At 41.7% G+C, this 21,450-nt stretch overlaps 1 protein-coding gene across 1 annotated transcript in view; it reads left to right on the top strand.

The window, feature by feature from the left end:
• Window positions 1–21,450, top strand: part of THSD7B (thrombospondin type 1 domain containing 7B) — a 576,660-nt gene that overhangs the window by 198,287 nt on the left and 356,923 nt on the right. Inside the window, exons 7-9 of the mRNA XM_057306371.1 lie at window positions 443–634; window positions 2,336–2,570; window positions 10,359–10,474. Of these exons, the coding sequence (XP_057162354.1) occupies window positions 443–634; window positions 2,336–2,570; window positions 10,359–10,474 (543 nt within the window). The remainder of the gene's footprint in view (window positions 1–442; window positions 635–2,335; window positions 2,571–10,358; window positions 10,475–21,450) is intronic.

Consider the following 21,450-nt stretch of genomic DNA (forward strand, 5'->3'; position numbering starts at 1 on the left):
ATTATTTATAGCACAGAATAGAATTTTCAACATAAATTGAAGTTTGCAGGCCAACGGACTACTCTGGCCCCTGTTTTGCAGGAAAACATATACTTATTACACATGGTTACCAATAGCAGGTCAATCATGTCTATCCCTAGCCATCCATGGCTAAATTATTCCTGGAAGAAGCCCACTGTGTCCCTGCGATGGATGACAAATGAGAGTTTTGCTGTGGTATCTACCTTTCTAAATGCCAAATGATTTCCTGGCATTTTCTCTGGACATAAATATTATGAATTGCTGAAGAAGCCATCATTTTTCGCACTTTATTGGTTTAGACACCAGGTGAAGTCTTCTCAGCTGAACTGAACTAACAGAGGAAGCAACACACCTAAATGTTCCTTGGACTGTCCTCAATTGTGCATTTAATCAGCATCTGTCTTGATCTGGTTGATTACAGGAGAAGATGTATCAGGGAGTCTCTGCCCAGCATCCCCTCCTCCTGAAAGGACGGCTTGTGAAATTCCCTGCCGAATGGATTGTGTGCTGAGTGAGTGGACAGAGTGGTCATCCTGTTCCCAGTCTTGTTCAAATAAAAACTCAGATGGAAAACAGACCAGGTCAAGGACTATCCTGGCATTGGCTGGAGAAGGTGAGTAATAGTTAAGGGTTCAACAGTGGAGTCAATTGCCAAATTATTATTTTTTTTTTCCTAGAAGGTAATTGAGAAAGTCATATAGTAGATGTAGCCACGTACGTATAGGTGATAGCTCTGTTGCCTGAATAAAAATTAAGTTTCATTTCCATGTATGCCTTTTCTTTTTAACCCTGTAGTTGATCTAGACTGGGTTCTATATTTCCATGAATTTTCTTAGCCCAAACCTATGTATAGGCCATGGCAATCAGATGGATGTTATTTTTCATTATACCTTTTTGGAGAAAAAACCAAAGTTTGATTGACACACATTCAGCTTCCAGTAGCTCATACATTTGGGAATATAATTGGAATATGTCTGGTAAAAAGAGCTCCAAATGAGGAATCAAGAGACATGGCTTCTTGACCAGGAACTGCCACTAACGTTGGCCTGATTTCCTGTTCTGTCATGCTGGCATGTTGTGAGAGGGAAGAAGATGAAGGCTCTGAAAATGGCTTTGAACAAGCTAAAATGTGCTATGGAAATGTAAACGCATGACATCAGAACAAATTGGAGGAGCAGCTGCTTTTCTCATTTACAGCGATGGTCTCTGTCCCCAGACGTGTGTGTCCTTTCTTTCAGGCTCTCCCTTGGCTTCGTCTGCCTATGGCTCAGTTAGAACAGCAGGGTGGTGTGGCCACTGGCTGTGAGGAGCTCCTTTTGAAACAAGATTCTGTTCTGTGATCCTGAAAAATGGGGCCAGGGTCAAGATGAATGAAGATTTTCATATTCTTAAAGTGCAGTTTCTTCCCACTCTTGTCTCTTACATTTCTGGAAGGAGAAAAAAGTCAGTAGTATTTAATGGGAAAAAAAATAACAAGAATAACAAAACCAAGGTCACAAATCTTTTTGAGCATTTGGCCCACTGAATAAAACATCATAGGGTGGAAGAGTAGGAAAAAAATCAATACTTCAGATAAATGCCAGTTTTTACATGGATATAAAAATGTGAAAGAAAAGACAGTAATGAAATTTGATTGTCTGACTCACCCAAGAGTGGAAGGATGCACATCTGTCTGGTCTCCTCGCCAGTGGATAATACATTGTCAGATATTATTTCAGAGTTTAAGGATGGGCTCTCTTCTGCCAAACATTAAGAGACACTTCTGGATTTCTCAAATTGCAGTGAAATGCATTGCTTGATGGAGGATGGGTGTCTTAGAATGATTCTCTGGGAAAAATAATGCTCTCTTAGGAAAAAGAGGCCAGATATAGGTGATATGTATGTAAGTGTACATGTTTGACCTGATATCCCTTCAAGGTCATGGGCTACTATATCTAACTGACTAATTTATGTAGTCATTGTGTTACTAAAATAAAAGCAAATTTCTTTAGAGTTTATCTAAGAGATACATGAGCCAAAGGTGGGAAATAGAATCTGGTCTTGTTGTTGTTGTTGTTTTTGGTTTTGGTCTAATCAGTGTGTACTGCTGCCTATTATTTAGGAGGGAAAAGTGAAATATGTTGTCTTCAGATTATTACTCTGGACAAAAGGACCATGGCCCTAGAGTGGGCAGAAGGGTACAGAGCCTCAGGCCCTTGGAATTCTATGTCCATTAAAACAGCAAAAACAATAAAAATAAGAACGACATAACCACAGCAACCTGGTAATAACAAGACCAACAACTATGTATTCTTTTTGACTTTTATTTTTGCAGGTGGAAAACCGTGTCCCCCTAGTCAGGCCCTCCAAGAATATCGTTCATGCAATGACCATTCCTGTATGCAGCTCTACTGGGAGACGTTGCCTTGGGGCCCCTGTTCTGAAGACACATTGGTAACTGCCCTTAATGCAACCATTGGCTGGACTGGAGAAGCCACCTGTGGCGTGGGCATTCAGACCCGGAGGGTCTTCTGTGTCAAGAGTCACGTGGGACAAGTGATGACCAAAAGGTATCACCAACGATTTATTGAAAGTACATATGATTATTGCATAGTTGAGTATTTTTAGTCCAAAACATTTATCAAACAATGAATATGCTTCAGTCTGTGCTGGAGGAAAAGAACTTTGTTTCGTTTGACTCTTAAAGACTAGAAAATACCTCTCAAAAACAAAGGTGGAAACAGTTATACTACGGACCATCAGTAAGGTTATAATATGTGCATTAGCTAATGGAAAGTAAATGTGGCCCACGAATATTGAATCTATTTGAGTAACCAAATATTTGCTTGACCTCATCTCGGTATTTTTGGCTTTTTTTCAGTCATGTAAAGACTAGGTCAACGTGAAGGTGGGTTCTCCACTTTGAAAGGATAGGATTGTGTTGCTCCCTTTGTTAGGTTCCATTGCTCTGTTATGTGGGGGCAGTAAATCCATATGGCCATCTGAATAGACTGATTCATGCCTGTAAGTAGGTCGCGATCACATACCTGTTAGACTCTGCACCTGAAGACATAAAGTTAAAAAACAAAATAAAAAAAATAGTAGGAAAACTTGGACATGGGAATTAGGATATAGATATCCAAAAGGGTCAGGGACAATTGCAAGTGATAGAGGGAAAACAATAATTAGGCAGAGAACTCAGCTGTGGGAGTTTTTTTTTTGTTTTTTTTTTTTTAAGATTTTATTTATTTATTTGACAGAGATAGAGACAGCCAGCGAGAGAGGGAACACAAGCAGGGGGAGTGGGAGAGGAAGAAGCAGGCTCACAGCGGAGGAGCCTGATGTGGGACTCGATCCCATAACGCCGGGATCACGCCCTGAGCCGAAGGCAGACGCTTAACCGCTGTGCCACCCAGGCGCCCCTCAGCTGTGGGAGTTTTATCTCTAGACCAAATGAGGAGACGTGACGTTTCCCCAGTCCATGTAGGAAGCTCGTGGAAAGGAAAATGTAAGGGACCTATGAAGTATACGGTGACTGGGTAACTGTCCTGTCCATGGAGACTTCCCAGTGGACGTGCTTCAACTAGTCTCTTCCCTGTGGTAGAACACCCCCCTCCCCCCGTCACAGGAGTGATACATCACCAGGATGGGCATGCTCAAGCTTCTGTCAAGTGTCACAAATGAGGCAATTTAGTGCTCTTCCCCAGGAATTTCTGAGGTGGGAAAAATGAAACCCTGTCTTCTTTCTGTTCATGAGGTTCTAAGTATATGAATTGACAGTTGCAAAGGCACGGTCCTGGAAGAAAACGCAGGCAAGGGAGTGGAAGTGATGCTCAGAAAGAAGCAGAAACCAAAGCAGAATATATCTTGGCAGCAGCAAGCCAGCCCCATCCCGCTAAAGATGTCCCTACGCTGCCTGGCGGCACAGGCAGACACATTTGCTCTTCCACCTGTTTCGATCCAGTTTGCATTGCTGTCCTGGGCAACTCAAACACCTGGTTGATGTTGCCTTGAGGCACATTGATACGTATCTCTGGGCCTTTTCCACACTGGCATGGAAAGCCCAGTACTGTAAAGAAAGTCATAGGAGCTCAGTTAAGGGAAGCAAACTGCTGATGGCAGAAGTCGTGCAGACTGGCCAGATAGTGCTGGTGCTGGAGCGTCCGATGTGCAGTCGTCTCTGCAGATGCAAGCGGAGGTGATAGGACTTGCAGTGAAGCACAGTCCAGAAGACCTCCTCTCTCTCTTCCCAAGGGTGGCTTCTAGAGGACTAGAGTTGGGTGCTCTTAATTTGCTGCAACCCCAGGCCTAAGCACAATGTCAGGCATTTGGTCAGTGTACCATAAATGACTTTGGAATCCATGAATGAACTAGATTTATGTGTAGGAAAGTTCCAGGGTTCAACAAGGATTGGATATGAATTGCTGAAGATGGAGAAAAGCTGATGTCTGTCCTTTGTTCAAGAAAAATTACTAGATCTATTGTCATACATTTTGGCAAAGGGGACTGCTGTGAAGAGTAATGACTAGATCTAATGTATGACCTTCTACTCTTATTAATTCGTAAATGTTATTTCTGCTTTAGACCTGACTCAACATTGCTTGTGCTGTGTTTTGGAATATCACATTATGTCAGTTGTGTTTTGCAACTTGCCTGGTATGCGTAGCACTGCATGGACTGATTGAATCAATGGGAGTTGTAGCCAAACATGGACAATAATGTTTTACATTATCACCTGGCTCAGGTGAAAATCTGATTCACGGGGTTCTGGTAAAATCCTAAAAGTCTTATAAAGATATTATGCAGACGTGAGAACTCCTTTTATCTTGGGAAGGATTGCAGCCTTGATAATGTTCATTTTTATGATGTAAATTTTCAGCTGCTTAAAAAAGGTGCATGAAATATCAGCTTGAATATACAAATAAAATTAAATATGGCTTAGGTATAGCAGTAAACTCTACATAAAATGCAGCGAACTGTTATTCCTTATTGTGATGAGCAAATTTAGCATGCCTGATGTCTGAGCTTCTCCCTGACACAAAACTTTTCAGCTCTGAACCAGAACGGGAAAATTCTGCTTGATACGAGTACAGTTGGTTTATTTCTTAGCAAAGGGCCATTAGAATGAAGAATGACACCAAATAAACTGTCACATTTGAAGGACTATTTGGACCAGAAAAGTTGGATTATATGATCAGGAAGCCCCTTTTTCTATTCTTATAATTACTTCAAATGACAAGTGTTGTTTTGTTCTGTTTTGTTTTTTGTAAAGGCTTGAGCACATAAATGTTATTCTTGTGACTAGCCCCTAGTTTTGCTCGGCTTACCATCACAGAAAAAATGAATTGCACAGATGTTTTCCCTAACACACACACACACACACACACACACACACACACACACACACACACAGACACAGAGATTGCTAATTACTTTTTGCCTGCTAATGAAGCTGGAGACTTAACAATTTAGGTTGAATTCTTACTGTATATCTCCAAACAACCCTGCTAAATATGAGGAGCCTGAATTGACTTGAGTAAAATTAATTAAAAACTTTTAGGTTAAGGAGATTAATTGAGCTAAGAAATTAATATCTAGTGTCCAGTGAAGCACATAGTGAGATAGTGAAACCAGCAGCAATAGAAAATATCCTTTGTTCTGCCCTTCCAAAAAATATATATATATATATATATTTTTTGTTCTTTTTTTTATGTGAAAGCTGTTGCAGTGGGAAAAGATTCCCTGCCATTTGTGAAATCCTTGGGGTGAGGGCAGGGGAATAGAAACAGAAAAGAGGAAGAAAACATCCTAAAGAACGAGGGGCCTTCACGGTACAGAGAAAGAAGCATGTCTCCATGGAATGGACGGGCTAATATAATGTGTTTTATCTCCAAGCCCACTGCACTAGGAGGCAGAGTTCCTTGCAAGTTCTTGCTTCCCTGGGTTGGTGTTTTGGTTTCTATGCAGTTGAATAGGTGAGGCTGTTACCATTGTATGAGTAATAGAACTGATCATATCAGAAAATGAGTACTAGCCAGGGCAGAAGTAGAACAGAAGTGAGAGCTTATTGGGATAGTTCTGGGGTTTTGTTTGGTTTTGTTTCACTAATCATTTTTTTTTTCAGTTGCAATGTAGAAAAAAATAATAATAATAAAAAAGATTAAAAACACAATTCGGAGCCTTCTGAAAGTCCTGATAAGGCACTTTCTGCCTTTAATGTGAAAACACCTGGCGTTGTGTGAGATACAATAATACAGAGCTCCATTTAAACATTTAACGTTGACAGAGTTGGCAGGTTTGCCCCACGAAGCTGAGTGGGACGTGCATCGGATCCTGGGTCGGAGGACTGATCAAAGAAGTGGAGCATTGTCTCTGCATCTTGATTATGGGGCCTAACTGAAAAATGTCAGGTCTTTGTAGCTCGGTGTGATGCATTTCAGCATAGCGCTTATAAGGAGCTGAAGGCTACAGGGTGACAACAAGATAATAGTTACAGAGCATTCCGGTGCTGGTCCAGGGAAATATATGTGCTGAAATGAAATACATTCATCCTTTTGTTGAGAGCACTGCCAATCTAGAGTCCGAGCATTACGAGAAATTAGGAAGTTTAAGTTATGACAAAAGCCAAGGGGCCATACTTTGTTTACTAACTAAAAAGTGAATCCATATGTCTCCCTGGGTCTTAAGGCTTTAATTTTGTTATGGAAATGGCTGGATAAATTAGTCTAATATCCCCAGGGATTTATTTGTCTTCAGGCTCCAATAACATTGAATACTATCCAATCATTCACTTACTGTTATTAAATATTTAAGCTGAACTAAAATATGGCACTTTTAAGATATGATATAAGATGGAATTCCACCATCAAAGCATTAAAAATTAGTTTATGTGTCGTGCAGGCATACACAGGCACACAGACACACACACACACAGACACACACACACACACACACACACACACACACGAAAACAGCACAAAAGCGGGCAAAAGCCTTTTTTGGTCAGTGTCAATACAACCATACAGAAAATAAACCTTACGGTTTTTCTTAGAAATAGAGGGCACATATGTTGTTAATGGTCAAAGACTATTTCTGAAGACTAAGAAGAAACTTATGAAAATTAGAAATGTGATGATTCTTGAAGGGGTAGACATCCTGCAAATAGAAAGGAAGAGGACGTTGAACCCCTGCAGAAAGGGTCAACTTTGCTGGCAAAAGAAATGAGCAGAAAACCCATTTTCACTGACAAGAGAATATTTGGCTCCTATCAGACCGGAAATCACGTTCCAGTCGTGGCCTCTATGAAAGCAATATAACCTGAGCTTGATCGTTGCCACTGAGGAGCTGATACTGTTTCTCTCTTATGGACTTCGGGGCAGAACATGGAGAGAGAAAGGGGCTGCATTGTGAAAAGCTGACACTATGCTCAGTGAGTATTTATTGTGAGTGATGCTGATCAAGGGTAAATCAAGTCAGCAATATCAGTTCCTAAAAGAGATTAACACCTACTCCTAACTGAAGCGAGCAAAATCCCTGCAGGATCAGCCTCCCTCTCCAGAAAGCCTGAAGCCAGTGCCACAAATATTTCTAAGCTATTTTGCCAATGGACGAGTGAGCGTGAAGTCGCTGGTTGGACGTGGGCCCCTGCTGCTGCACGGAGCACGCAGGAAGCTGGTGTTGCTCAACTCACACATCCATTTCCAGCCATACACCAGGCGCTGTTGGAGAGGAGTTGGAATACACTGCCGCTCAATTTAATTTTAGTAGACCTCCGAGTATGAATAAAGGACTTGGGAATGATTTTAGCGTTTTTTGCTATCTCTAGTAAAGTATGACATAAATTTTCCTTACCTGAGTAGCTTGTTTATGTAACACTATATTCTCACAAAGACACTCTTCTTTCTTTCTGTTGTTTTGTTTATTGAACTGATCTCTTTGATAGACAGCATTTCTGTGTATACGAAGTATGATTAATAATGCCACTAGTAATTTATTGAGCAATTCTTTTTCTGTGAGTATATCCATTTTCCATTTTTAGCCAAGTTTTCTTTGGTCCATAGAAAAAGTAAAATAATACAGGGAGACCAATGATGGCAGGCAACAGGTCCCACCCATCTCCTGCTCCGTTTAGTATCCCACATCTCAAACACGGCCACAGCCACAGCCACATTTTAACAGTTGTTCTATGTTTTCTCTCTGTCTCTGTCTCTGCTTCTCTCTCTCTGTTTTGACTGGTAAGCCTTCACGTGGTTCACAAATATAACGACATGCAAGGAGAAATACAATATATAACAAAGAGAAGCCTGATGCTTACAGCCCTGCTCCCACCCCTGTCTCCCTGTCCCCCGTCCCCTGTCCTGCCACTGGCAGTCACTGTGTTAGTGTCTTATCTCTGTCCAGTGTATCTTTATGTCAGTACAAGCAAGCATGAGTGTATATTTTTTGTCCTCTTCCCTTTTTCATGTTTACTTCTTAACTTTAAATCATACAGTTTCCACACATCATTCCTACATCTCCTCGTTTATCAATTTAAAATGCCCATCCCTTGATTCCCTCTCGTGAAAGCAAAGAGCCTTGGCCCATTTACATGTACTCCTGTCTCCAGTCCCAGATTGGTGGTGTTCTGTTGGGTACGTTGCTTTAGTACTTTTGATTAATCTTTTTAGAACTTTATTTCTGTTTTCGTTTATATTTAGATTGTCACTCTGCCCACCTGCTTTGTCAGATAAGGACACCCAAGCCTCCACTCTGTCTCCCTCCCTTTCCATGCCCCCTGCTTTGTCCGCTGTGTCTTTACCTGATGGTGTCACGAATATTATCATGTACATTCTGTTCCACGGTCAAGTTCGGTCATCCACATTTGGCTTATATATTGTTTTTAAAGTTTTAAAGCTAAGAAAATGTTTTCATTTTGATCATTATCTAAATTGATGAGGACTGATGTCAGCCAGATTCTTGGATGACAAATTTTTCTTCCTCTTCTCCCACAACCATTATAGTCTGTTCTCTTACCTTTTTTTTTGGTGTTTGAAAACTGGACAACCTTTGCATTGGCATGTTGGTCATTTTGTATACAATTGGTGGGCTCTTCACCTGAACTGTCATCCTTTCATCAGATCTGTGGGTTTTTTTTTAATTCATTATTTCCTCATTAACTTTATCTCCTCTGTTTTCTCTTCTTCGAGAAGGTCTATTGATTGTCTGAACTTTCTACACTGTTGTTTGTTGTTTTTTTTTTTTTCCCTATTATAATTTTTCTCAAATGGTCTCTCCCTGTGTGGCTTTAGGTCCATTACTGATTATTCCAGTGCCTCAGTTTATCATGTGAAAATGAAGGCTATAATGCCTCTCACTGTTGTCATTAGGAATAAATGAAAGAAGCTAGCCAAAGTCCTTAACTCAGCGCTGCCTTCTTAATACCAGAGCTCATGCTGTTAAGCTTTACCCACACTGCATTTATGTGTTTTGTGAGGAACTTATGGGGAACAGAATTTAAAATGCAAATATCTGTCCTGAGTGCTTTCCTGTTTTTCTTTTTGGCATATCACTGTTTTAGAAGATAATCAATGTAGTTTTTAGCCCTCTGTGTTCATAAAACAAGTAAGCAGGCAAGAAAACAAACAAAAGCTTGATTGCCATTTTCTGAGGCTTTAGTTTTTCCAAGTGATTATGAAGCAATTGACTGTGGTGCTTTCTTCCCAAGTGTGAGCATTCATTATCAGCAAAATAACAGAACTGCAGTGTTGCTCTTGTTAATGCTAGTTAGTATATTTGACATTTGCCATCTGTCATGTTTTGTTTGCTCCAGCTCAGTCCACATGTTCTAAAGAGATACCTGCCAATCGTTTAGATGTTCTAAAATTCTGCTCATATCAAAGATAAAGGGTAAACTTAAGTGGTTTTTCAATGATTTTTGTTTCCCAATATGTTCATATATTGCCTTGTATTTTCCTGTTCCTTTGGTAGAATATCACTGATCTGAATGCTTTCCAAATAATATAGCAGATATGTTCATTCCGGAAAAAAAAAAAAATCAAATGTCATTTGAATTGATGCTGATGGGGACACATTCTTGTGAAGGCATTCCCTTCCATTAGTTTCAGGGACCGCTCTTTTCCTGGAGGAGTGAGAAGTATTTTGGTCTCTGGGTCAAGAGAGCTGACGTTGCCCTTGACTCTGCCTCTGGCTGGGGGCCGTTAGGCAAGCAGCCTCACCTCCCTGGCTCTCTCTTCCTTGTCCATAGAAGCAACAACAGGGCCTCAGTGTTTTCTGTTCTGGAACCCCACAGTTCTCTGCTAAACCACTTACTTCTTCCAGGAGGCATTGATATTGTCTCTGTTGTCTCTTACCATTGACAGATGTCCAGATTCAACTCGGCCCGAAACAGTGCGTCCTTGCCTTCTCCCATGCAAAAAAGACTGTATCGTGACAGCTTTCAGTGAGTGGACGCCCTGCCCGAGGTCCTGCCAACCAGGTCAGTGCAGTCTGTTTTTAGTGTTTCTCCTGCTAACCGCCTGATTGTATTCCCCCACTGCCAAGTAAACGAGAGACTGTAGAATGGGAGCACCTTTCTTTTCCATTTGCATGTCCCCCTGCGAAGCAAGGTTGGTAAAATTTGTAAATGAAGGCTTGGGTTTCCAGATCCCTCAGGACTTGGCAGGGAAGACATATTCAGTTACTAGATGCTGTCCTGTCACTGGAGTGCATGACGGACTCCTCCTCCTCCGGGAACCCTGTCGTGGGGATTTGAACAGCCGTCCACATGTGGTTCCTTATAAAGCCTCATCACTGACACCGCTTCTTTATGGCTCCTGTGCGCTGGGAGTCTGACTGGAGGAATCTTTATTAGACTATAGGTCCTTAAGCACTGTGCTTGCATCACTGACAATATAAGCCTGTGGAAGAACAAGGGCAGATATGTAAAAAGCATTGGATAGGTACAGGAATTGACAATATAAGGTTTGTGTTTCTTTACTATAAATGGTGATACTTTATACACCTGGGTGTATTTGGAGGGCAATGATCCAGGATACTTAGTACCTCAGTCCTAAAAAACACATAGGAACACTTTGGTAAAGTGACCCTCTTTCTTAGGACAGGTCTTTCCCCCCATGCTTACTGCACTCCCCCTGATGAGCAAGTCCGTGTGGAGATACCAGTACTCCTAGTCCAAAAGCTCCATTTCCACCTAAGACCTAGAGTTCGTAATTTAATTCTTCTCCCATAGTCTCATTCCCCAGCCTTGGTCCAGTGGATCTTACCATTACCACGGTAAGAAAAAGCAACTCCAAGAAAAGGAAAGGTGCATAGAATCATAACCCTAGTGCCCAGAGTAAATGGGGTTTCATCCACACATCGTCACCTCCTCTGGGTAGTCATGTCTTCTCAGGCAGGACAAGGCTGTACTAGCTTCCTGGAAGAAGGGGCAAGGAAGTACTGTTTGCGGTTGTGGGAGGAGAGAACCTGCCCCAGAGCATTCACACTTTTCCTTGGGAAATTCCATCCCTCTGCATCCAGGATTCCCCATGTTCTTTGACTTACGTGTTATCATGGGTGTGATGTGAATAGATGACCAACATTGACACAGATCTGCCTGACACATCAAAGGGATAGTGACAGCTGAAGAAGATTGTCATCACCTGTGTCTTATGTTGCAACAGTGGGGAACCTGCATAAGGTTTTCATAACCGTGCCATTTTGTCTTCTTAATGTTCTTTTGTCACAGAATTAATATGGTTGTATCCATTGAGCTTTCTTATGGATAGCATTAAAATAAATATTTTGAATATGAAAGAGCCTTGTAAAATACAGTGGAATATTTTTCTGATCTTTTGAGGGATAAAAATAACAGTGTCTTCTAGAAAGTTTTCCAAACTTATTTTCTAGAATGGGGATATAGGGTAAGTGAACTGAATGAACAAGGTAATGTCATCTCCAGACAGAGCGGGACAGAAGAGCTATGATCTTTCTGAACCATTTGAAAGGCAGCATCGAGGAGGCTGACTTTTGGAATTTTAATGGTAATGTACTTGAAAGACATTCAAAGATAAATAAAGATAAATATTGGAAAAATGCAGGAAAATAAAATAAACTATGATGAAGGAGTTTTATTGAGATTCAGCTATTTCTTTCAGTTTCTTCCTCCTGAGAGATTAGTATAATTCCTCTGTTAAATGATTATAAGAGAGGAAAAACTGAATTAAAAGAACACCCCACTGGCAGCCAGATATTGGTGTTGGAGCTGGCAGGGTCCCCTGGCACTGAGGGAGGCATATTAGTTTTGTTGAGCCAGTGCACCCTAGTGGCCAGAGATTACGTTGGCTACTGCTCTTGCATGTATTCTATGTTCAAGAAAATTCTCTGCTGCCTGAGAGTCTTCTAGCACTGGCTAAGGATGGAGGAATCATAGAGCATGTGAAATAATTGCTCTTCCGGCAATTTTAAATTTTACTTCAATTTCCAGAGATTCAATTAGTTATTTAAATGGTTGGTATTGTAATGAAAATAGTTCTAAGCCTCTGTGGTCTTTCTTTGCCTCCAATTTTTCAAGCCTAGATAATTCTTTTCACAGCCTGGCAGTCAGGGGACCTGGAGGAGCAAAGATTCAATTTTCAGATTTATTCTAACTTTCCACTTCAATCCTATTTACCCTCATGTTTAGTTTATATCTTGGGACCAATATATTATTAAATAACTGTGGGTTAATTAGGGGGGACGATGAGAGGGAGGAGAATATTGAAGGAAATTGTACCTCTAAACCTATGGTCCTCAGACTTTATTGTCTCTGAACCATCTTGGAAGCATTGCTAAAATGCAGATTTTCAGCTCCATAGCTAGAAATTCTGATTTGGTAACTATGGGATGGACCCCAAAAATATGAGTTGTAAGTAGCTGCTCTTGAATGGTAATGCATTCTCCTTCTGATGATTTAAAAAAAAAATAAGATCCATGAACAAATACTGCTTGAACTCTGGACATATGGCCTGTTTTTCAGCTTCTTGAATGCATCACTTTCTGCCCAGCTCGACAGTTGTAGCGTGTGATAGCTAAGAACACAGGTGCTGGAGCGAGATGGACAGGGTTGAGTTTCAAAGTTTGTTCTGTGATGGGGACACACTACTTCGTCTCTCTGTGGCTCGGTTTCCTTGTTTATAAAACAGGGTTAATAGTCACACTTACATATATGGAAAGCGCCTGGAGCCCTGCCTTGCATGGAGTAGGCACTGGACAAGTGTTTCTATAGTTGCTCTGAGCCTTTGCACCTGCTGTGTGTGAAGCTGACACTGTATTCAGATGCCCCTCCTGTGTTGACCCCCTGTATCCACAGGGACCTGAATTAGCAGCCTTTCCCCAGCAATGCTATTCTCATGTTCTAGATCTCCCAGATGGGTTAGGCTGTCCCCAACTTACTTCATTAACTAGATCATCCCAGAGCATTCTGCACATCCCCCTATGTAAAACCCCCATTGTTATCTTTCCATATCAATATTGTCCTTGCTATAAGTCCATGAATGCAGACATCACTTCTGTCATCTTCATGCTGGATCCTCTAAAACCAACACAGTATGGGGCATAGTAGTCACTCAATAACTACTTTTTGGATGGACAGATGTCCTGTAAAGAGCGGGAATGGTCTGACTTTGAATCCAGGCAGGATACTCTCTGTCCTTGAGAGTGTCCTTCAAAAATACACTTTGGAGAATGGTGCTCTTGAATAACCCTTCTCAAACTTAAATGCTCATACAAATCCCCTGGGGATCTTAGTAACTACAGATTCTAATTCAGTAGACCCAGATGCGGCCTGGAATTGTACCTTTCTGTAAGCACCCAGGTAATAGCTATATTTTGGTTACAAAGCTCCAGGTTGGAATGAGGTTCGTTAGAAATTTTTGAGCGAGGCAATGACATGGTCGAAGTTGTGAAGTGAGAAGCATAGCCTGGGAACAAATCAGCAGGTGAGGACACAGGTGAGGTACGGTGTGGGGTGAGGAGAAGTGGTTTAGCCTACACTGAGAAATCAGGAGAAACATGGGCCAGAGCAGGGGACAACCTTGGCTAATGAGGAAGGAGGAGCTCTTTTTTGCAGCTATGGTTTCAGATTGGTTCATCAAAGAATAGTTTATGTTCATGGTCCCTAAATTTGATTGCACAGTGGAATCACCTAGAGATCTCTAGAACATACTTTTATGTTTGGGTTCTATTCCAAGACATCATGATTTAATAGGCTTTTCATACGATCAGGGAATCACTGGGTTATATGAACCTCAAGCCAAACCCATTTGAAACTTCTCGGAGAGCCAAGATGGCTTCATGGGGCTGAGTGCACCAGGAGCGATTTGTGCCTTAGCAATGGATGAGTTGTGTCAGCTTTTATTTGGTCTGGGCTGGGTTCATGAACTGAATCCTATGACTTAAAAGTATTCTCAAGCCATGAACAATCTCTAGCTAGTAGCCAGCCTCTGCTCCTGCTTCATACGCCTCCTCATCTGTGTCTCTCTTTAAATGCTTAATGATAGTCCCACATTCTTCTAAGCAGATCAGATATTCGTCATGCTGTGGCCCTGTTGTGGCGTCTCTGATTTTTAAGTCCCAGTCATAAATGAGCCAAATGATCAAGAACCAGCCTTTGGGGCTTTTCTTGCTGTTTTCTTTTATTCTTCCTTCAGCCTGTAGAGCAAACGCCTGCCTGAAGTAGCCGATGTTACTTAATAATGACAACAGTTTCTTATTGTAGAGGTTCTCAGCCCTCTGCAGTTTTGTTTTGTTTTGTTTTGTTTTGTTTTTTAATGCGTAGATGTCCAAGACTCACCCTAGCCCCTGTTCGTCAGAGTCTGTTCATGCTGAAGGGACATTTGCAATATTAAAACTCTCCTCCAGTGACTCCTTAAGTGGGTAAGGATGAGAAACACTCATTTAGTGCTTTGTACGGTGCAACATGCCTTCACATACATTTTAACCTATTTTTTAACCTATTGTAGGAGATCACTGACAATTGTTTGTCTGGGTTTTGTTGGGAATTATCTTGGCCACTGCTCTTGTAACCATCACACTTCATGTTTTTACTTTAAAGTCACAAATCAGTAATGATTTTCCAGAATTTCTCTCAGGTTATCTTTAAAGGGGCTTACTTTATATTTCCAGCATTGAATTATATGAAGTTTCAGACATGTACATAAATTAATACAATGTTAATGTGGAATATTAATGATTAATGGAACGTGCTCTTGTGTAACCACTGCCAAGTGAAAACAATCATCAACTTATTTGTTTTCCCTGTGCTCTCGTTTTTCCTGTGCTACCAGCATCCCCCCTTTCTGTCACCCCACCTGTGGATTATTTTGAAATAATTCCCAGATGTGTTTATCACTTCTATAGAAGGGAAAATACGTAGGAGCTAAAGTTATTGGGCTGGAAGATAAAATGTGCCATATTCAAAATAGCTCTTCTTATAAATTCCTAGAAACCACAGAGCTAATGATTAATTATTTGTCAGTATCAGTAATTAAAGGCTGAGGGAGCCCTTGAACTTGCATCTCTAAGGGACAAGCTGGAGAGCAGTGTCATGGAAACAGGAAGGTCAAAGGCAAACTGCTGCTGGGAATTGGTAGGAAACTTCATTTGGTGGTAGCCTTTGTTCCTGTGTCAAGCCTCCTACAGATAGGTCTTGAGGTTTTCAGGATCAAAGAGAGCAAATTTTTTTTTACCTGTGTAGACGGTGTGGTGCAGCAGTTAAGAGCATGGACTCTCAAGTCCCATCGTGGCCGTATAAGTCACTTCAGACTCCCTTTCAACTTGCTGTGTTTCAGTTCCATCCTGTCCAAAATGAGATAGTATTGGCATCTACGTCCTAGAGTGGGTATAAGGATTCACGGAGATTCGGGCACATTGAAGAATGTCACGTACGTGGAAATTTATTAGTAGTAGCAGTATGTAAGTTCCTTAGGAACAGGGAACTTACAGGTGCCCTGCAACACCTAGACCTCCTGTGCCAGTATGATGACACTTGTTTCCATGTCTGTGTTTTCCTTGGACAAGATGATAACATTTAGAGCGCAGTTGTCTTCTGATTTCATTAATGAACTTGCAGGGCTTAGCATAATGTCTGGGACATGAGGGGCGTTTGGTAATTGTTGTTGAATGAATGAACACATGAACTCTGCATCTTTCCCACAACCAGTTCTAATGCCTAAAGATTTTGCTTCCATAAAGATGAAGTCAACTCATTGACACATGGTATGGTGGGCCCAAGCCAATTAGGGAAAGAGATAATGGTCATTCAGAATGTCAAAGTCAAAAGTCACCTATCCTAGAATCCAGAATTTCTCCCATTCAAGTCCACACTAGCACCACTCTTCGCTGACCCCTTTCCAGCACACAGGATTCCCTCTTTCTCCCCACAGGCCCATCTGTACTTTTGTCTACCTGGGAAGTAGTGGATGGAGTACTGATTTACTCCCGAATAATGAGGAATCTGCTATGTTTGAGTAATTGAGATTTTGGGCCTGGGACACTGGCCCCCAGAATAGTGTCGAGGGCATTATGATGATCTAATGACTTTCTTTGAGAAAGTGACCTAAATTCCAGTTACCACCTCTGTAAATATTAGATGTTATCTATTCCCCAGTGTTTTTGAAATACATATATGTCCCAAGCTCCAGCCTCAACCTGCAGAGCATAGGTGCCTTTGTTTTATACGGGCTCTGCTGGGGGTGACTTGCCCCCTTTAGTCTATAATTTAAAGCCCGTATATCACTACATTGTCCTTGTACTCAATAAGTATTCCCGAAAATTTAGTAGGAGGAGTGACAAACACTTGGGCTTGTGGAGATTGCAGTTCTCAATCATATTCCTGCCAAACAGGAGTGGTGCTGATCAAAGCCATAAAAGACACTTTCTCTCAATTCAGGGGGGAAACCAAATAATGGATAAAATTCTCTTAATTTCTTGTAATTTTTTGCTCTCGTGTGTTTGTTTTTGCTTGGTTTTGTTTTGCTTTTAGTTAAAATTTGGCACCTTCTGCCAGCCTCTATTAAAACCCAGTATGAGGGAGATTTGATTTGGGAAAAAAATAAAATAAAATCAGGTTTGGCAACAACAACAAAAATTAAGGATATTTCATTAGAGCCCCTTGACCATTTCCCAACATGGAGGAACAGCGTTGTGTGATAGGTCGGAACTTGGCTGGCGTGACCTACACCTCAGCTTCAGAGGAAATATTAGTGTACATTATGGCTGACAGGGAAGCGTTCTCAGTCCGCACTCTTCCTCCTCTCCCTGACCCCTTCTTCTTCGGCACCGGAGATGGATGTACAGCTGCGGGGACCTGGAGTTCACGGCATCACCAGCTGGGATTTTTTGTCATTCCTATGGTGGCCCCAGGAGTTGGGTGCAATCCCACGTGACTAAAGAGGTGAGGAGCCCCCAGCTCAGAAGGATCAGGTACGGGGTTCAACGTTAGCCGCCATGCGTGGCAGAGGCAGAGCCAGCATGGAATCCAGATTCTGTGACTCCAGGGCCTGTTTTGTCCCACCACAAGTTATTTCTCCTGTCGATAGGCACAGCTCATTTTGCCTGTTTATTAGCAATTGAAGGATTTGGAGCCTGGTACTCTCAAACCTGTGACACCGGCGTGGCACATCACAGACCTGTCACACATTGTGTTCACACATGCTGTTTCATTGACCGTCGGGACAGTTTGGTGAAATGGGAACAGCTGTTCCATTAGGGCTGCTCCAGAGAGAGGCGACGGGGTTGGTCAAGGGAAGCACTCCTGGTCACCTGGTCCAAAAGAAGCAAAGAGCCGGTAAAAATACCCAGCTTACATTAAACCTACCACATTGCCTTGCCTCGTGAGCCTGTGCGGTTATAGGGAAAAAACCTAGACAAGGTCAGACTTATCACTAAAGGCTATAATATCAGCATGCCTTTGCTTCATCTCACTGCCTCATCCTATCAAATTAATAAAAACCATAATTTATTGATACTCATTATCCTATTCTTACCTCAATCCTATATGGAAAGAACGGTTATTACTCCATTTTACATACGAGGAAAGAGAGGCTTAGGGATAGCACCCAAGATTGCAACACTAATACAGGGCAAAACCGCGTGGTAGCCTAGGCTCTCATCCACTCGGTCAGCAAAAAACATTGGCTGAACAATCAGTGTGTTCTAGCCATTGTGCTCGGCACCGCGTGCCTGTATGCAGAGTGGTGAGTGAAGATGCAGACCCCTCCACTATGGAGGATAGAGTCTACTAGAGGGAAATGGCGGCATTGAACCCACAATTACCCAATGAACATGCAGGTACAAATCAAAATACACGCTAGGCAGAAGATCAGAGTGCTGTGAGAGAAAGAAGTAAGGAAAGCCAGAATTCCGCTGTCTAGAATCTCTTTCTCCTTATCTCTGCTGCTTGCCCAGATCTAACCAAGGTGTAAATCCTTGCCTCCTCCACAGAATTTGTCCTCATCCTTCTGCTGGAAACAGCCACTCCTCTCTCTTGAGTCCCATAACCCTGTCTGAGTTGCTTGCATCCTAACTACTGGTAAAGGTGTTTTGTGTCTCTCTGAAGGGATGTGAAATCTTTGAAGGCTGGAACCTTTTCTGCTTCCATTCCCAAAAGTGCCTAGTAATAAACTCAAGACAGAACAGAACACAGTAAATCCGTGTCAAATAAATGTATGCCAGTTAGAAGCAACCTGCTTAAGCAAAGCTAGCAAACTGCTAAGAGGAAAGTAGATATGACTTAACTAAATTTCTTTCATAAATGATTTTGTAGCTTACTGCAAGAACACGCACAGTGATATCAGTGACAGAAGATGTGGGACTTTGAGAATCAGATTTATCTCTGGTTTCCTGGCAAACATACAAGTTAAAAACATGGTTCATACTTTTTGTTTATTTGTTTACACATTCACTCATTCATTCACTCATTCCTATGTCCATCAGTCTGCTTGCTTATTATTATTTTTAACGAAATCATATGAGTATCTCATGGAAACCAAAGCCTATTCAATTGCTAATTCCCAGAAGGCATTTCCTACTGCAACTTCACATTCCAACGGAGGTCACCAACTGAGGCAGTGTGTCCATAGGAAATTAAATAAAGGGTTTCATGGTTTTATGTTTGTTTGTGTTTTTTATTTATTTTTTAAATATTTTATTTATTCATGTGAGACAGAGACAGAGAGAGTGAGCATGATCAGGGGGAGAGGCAGAGGGAGAAAGAGAAGCAGACTCCCTGATGAGCAGGGAGCCTGGCACCAGCTCGATCCCAGGACCTGAGCTGAAGGTGGATGCTTAACCGACTAAGCCATCCAGGCCCCCCTGTTTGTGTTTTTTAAATAAAACCCAAAAATATAATGTTGAAATGCAAAATTGTGGTCATGGGTAGCCTTGCAGTGGCCCAGACTGGTCCAAGGGTAAAACAAGGATTTGAATAGGTTTCTGAAAGTGTGGCCCATGCATTTCCAGCTCAGAATTACCAGCGATGCTTGTTAAAATCCTAAAAGATTCTGATTTTGAGGTCAGGCCTGGGCCCTCAAAATCTGCCATTTTTTTTTAAAGATTTTATTTATTTATTTGACAGAGAGAGAGACAGCCAGTGAGAGAGGGAACACAAGCAGAGGGAGTGGGAGAGGAAGAAGCAGGCTCCCAGCAGAGGAGCCTGATGTGGGGCTCGATCCCAGGACTCTGGGATCACACCCTGAGCTGAAGGCAGACACTTAACGACTGAGCCACCCAGGCGCCCCCTCAAAATCTGCCATTTTTAAACAAACTGCCTTAGTAATTCTAAGACACATTAAAGTTTGAGAACACCTGAGCTGTGGAGACATTTAATTTAACTATTAGCCAATGGATTATTTAAGAAATGTGTAACTTGCTTCTACTGTATTGTTCTAATCATTTATTTTGGCTTTCAAGGATCCAAGATGTTTAAGCTATAGTGGGTTAAAACGGCTTGTTGGGAAATTATAACAGAAAATCTCACAGATATCTAAAAATAAGGGAAAAAATTCCCCATGGATGTCTTGGGAACTAGAAATGCAAACAGGAACCGAGGCTTCTCTTTTCAGCTTCCAGGCCAGTGTGCTTCCTCCTGTCGCTGCTTCTCTGTGTATACCTACTGTCCTGCCCCTTGTAATAGACCTTCTCTGAGTCTGTATCCTCATAACTAGCAGATACAGAGCCCTGGAATGGCTGTCCCAGGCTCGACTCTACCACACTTTCTTCAGTCAAGCACCCAACATGGACAGAAACTTCCCTTCTGGCTCTTTCTGGAGCCTACCAAGAAAGAGAGCCTACTGGCCCAGTTTGCGTCAGGCCCTCAGCCACTGCAGCAGCCTGTGGACCAGCTCCCTCAGGTCAACACCTATCTGAAAGGGGAAAGGGACAGTGTGCAGAAAGGCAGCCGGAGCTGAGATGGGGAGCATTGCCCCTCAGATGGGGCAGTGGTTGTTCCCCACTGAGAATGACCTCCCCAGAACCCCCAAGCTCAGCTCTTGGGAGAGAATCCAGAACATGCCTCATTCCCTCACGTCTGTTTCAGCCCGAACTGCAGGGAGAGGCATAGCAAAACCTACCTGCTTGCTTCCAACGCAAAAGCCATCCTCTTTCCCTTCAGAGTTGGTTTGGGAAGAGAGTGGTTTACATAGGTAGAAATACAGGAAAAGAAAACGAAGCCCCAGTCAACAGAAATGCAGTAGAATTATACGCTCATGTCGAGTAGAAACTGGAAGGAGAGAGAAAATACTCACCCTGAGTATGACTGGAGCCAGATATTTGACTTCAAACAAACAAAATATGCAGTCTGTGTGTACTTGAGTTCTTACCAACATGTCTAGGCTGTGATTTCTATCAACAGTCTGTCATAAACAGTGTTGTCTTTGTCGTTTTATAAAATAAACTAGCATACCAAACAAAATAAAATAAACACAAGATTTGGTGCATGGAGTTCCGTTCTTTACATCTGAAATCCACCGTCTTCCTTCTACGTTTGCAACTAATACTTGCTGTAAAGCACTATTAATCTCCTTCATTCAGCAGTCAAGCTACATTACCGTAAGTAAATCCTGTGGCTCCCATCGATATTCATAATGATTTATTGTTAGCCTTGGTGGCAAAAATCTGTGTTTCTTTTCAAACTCTTAAGTTCTGGCTGGTTTCTTTCTCATATTTCTAGAATGCTCTGCAGATAATACAGTGCATCACAATATAATTTCTATTTGCCTGTAGTGGTAAATATGGTGCCTTTCAGAAACCAAGGTACCCATTCTAATTAGGAGTTTATTTTTAGACTTTCAATATACTTCTTATGAAGGAATAGAATAAATTAGTTTTGATTTAGATAGGGTGTTACTTTAAGTTTAATAAATAATTTTCTGCAAGTAAAAAATTATTTTTCACTTTCTTGGCTTTGATCTTATGTTAATATGATTCTAAATTAGC

Source organism: Ursus arctos, unplaced genomic scaffold (genome assembly GCF_023065955.2).
Source record: "Ursus arctos isolate Adak ecotype North America unplaced genomic scaffold, UrsArc2.0 scaffold_1, whole genome shotgun sequence".
Lineage (NCBI taxonomy): Eukaryota > Metazoa > Chordata > Mammalia > Carnivora > Ursidae > Ursus > Ursus arctos.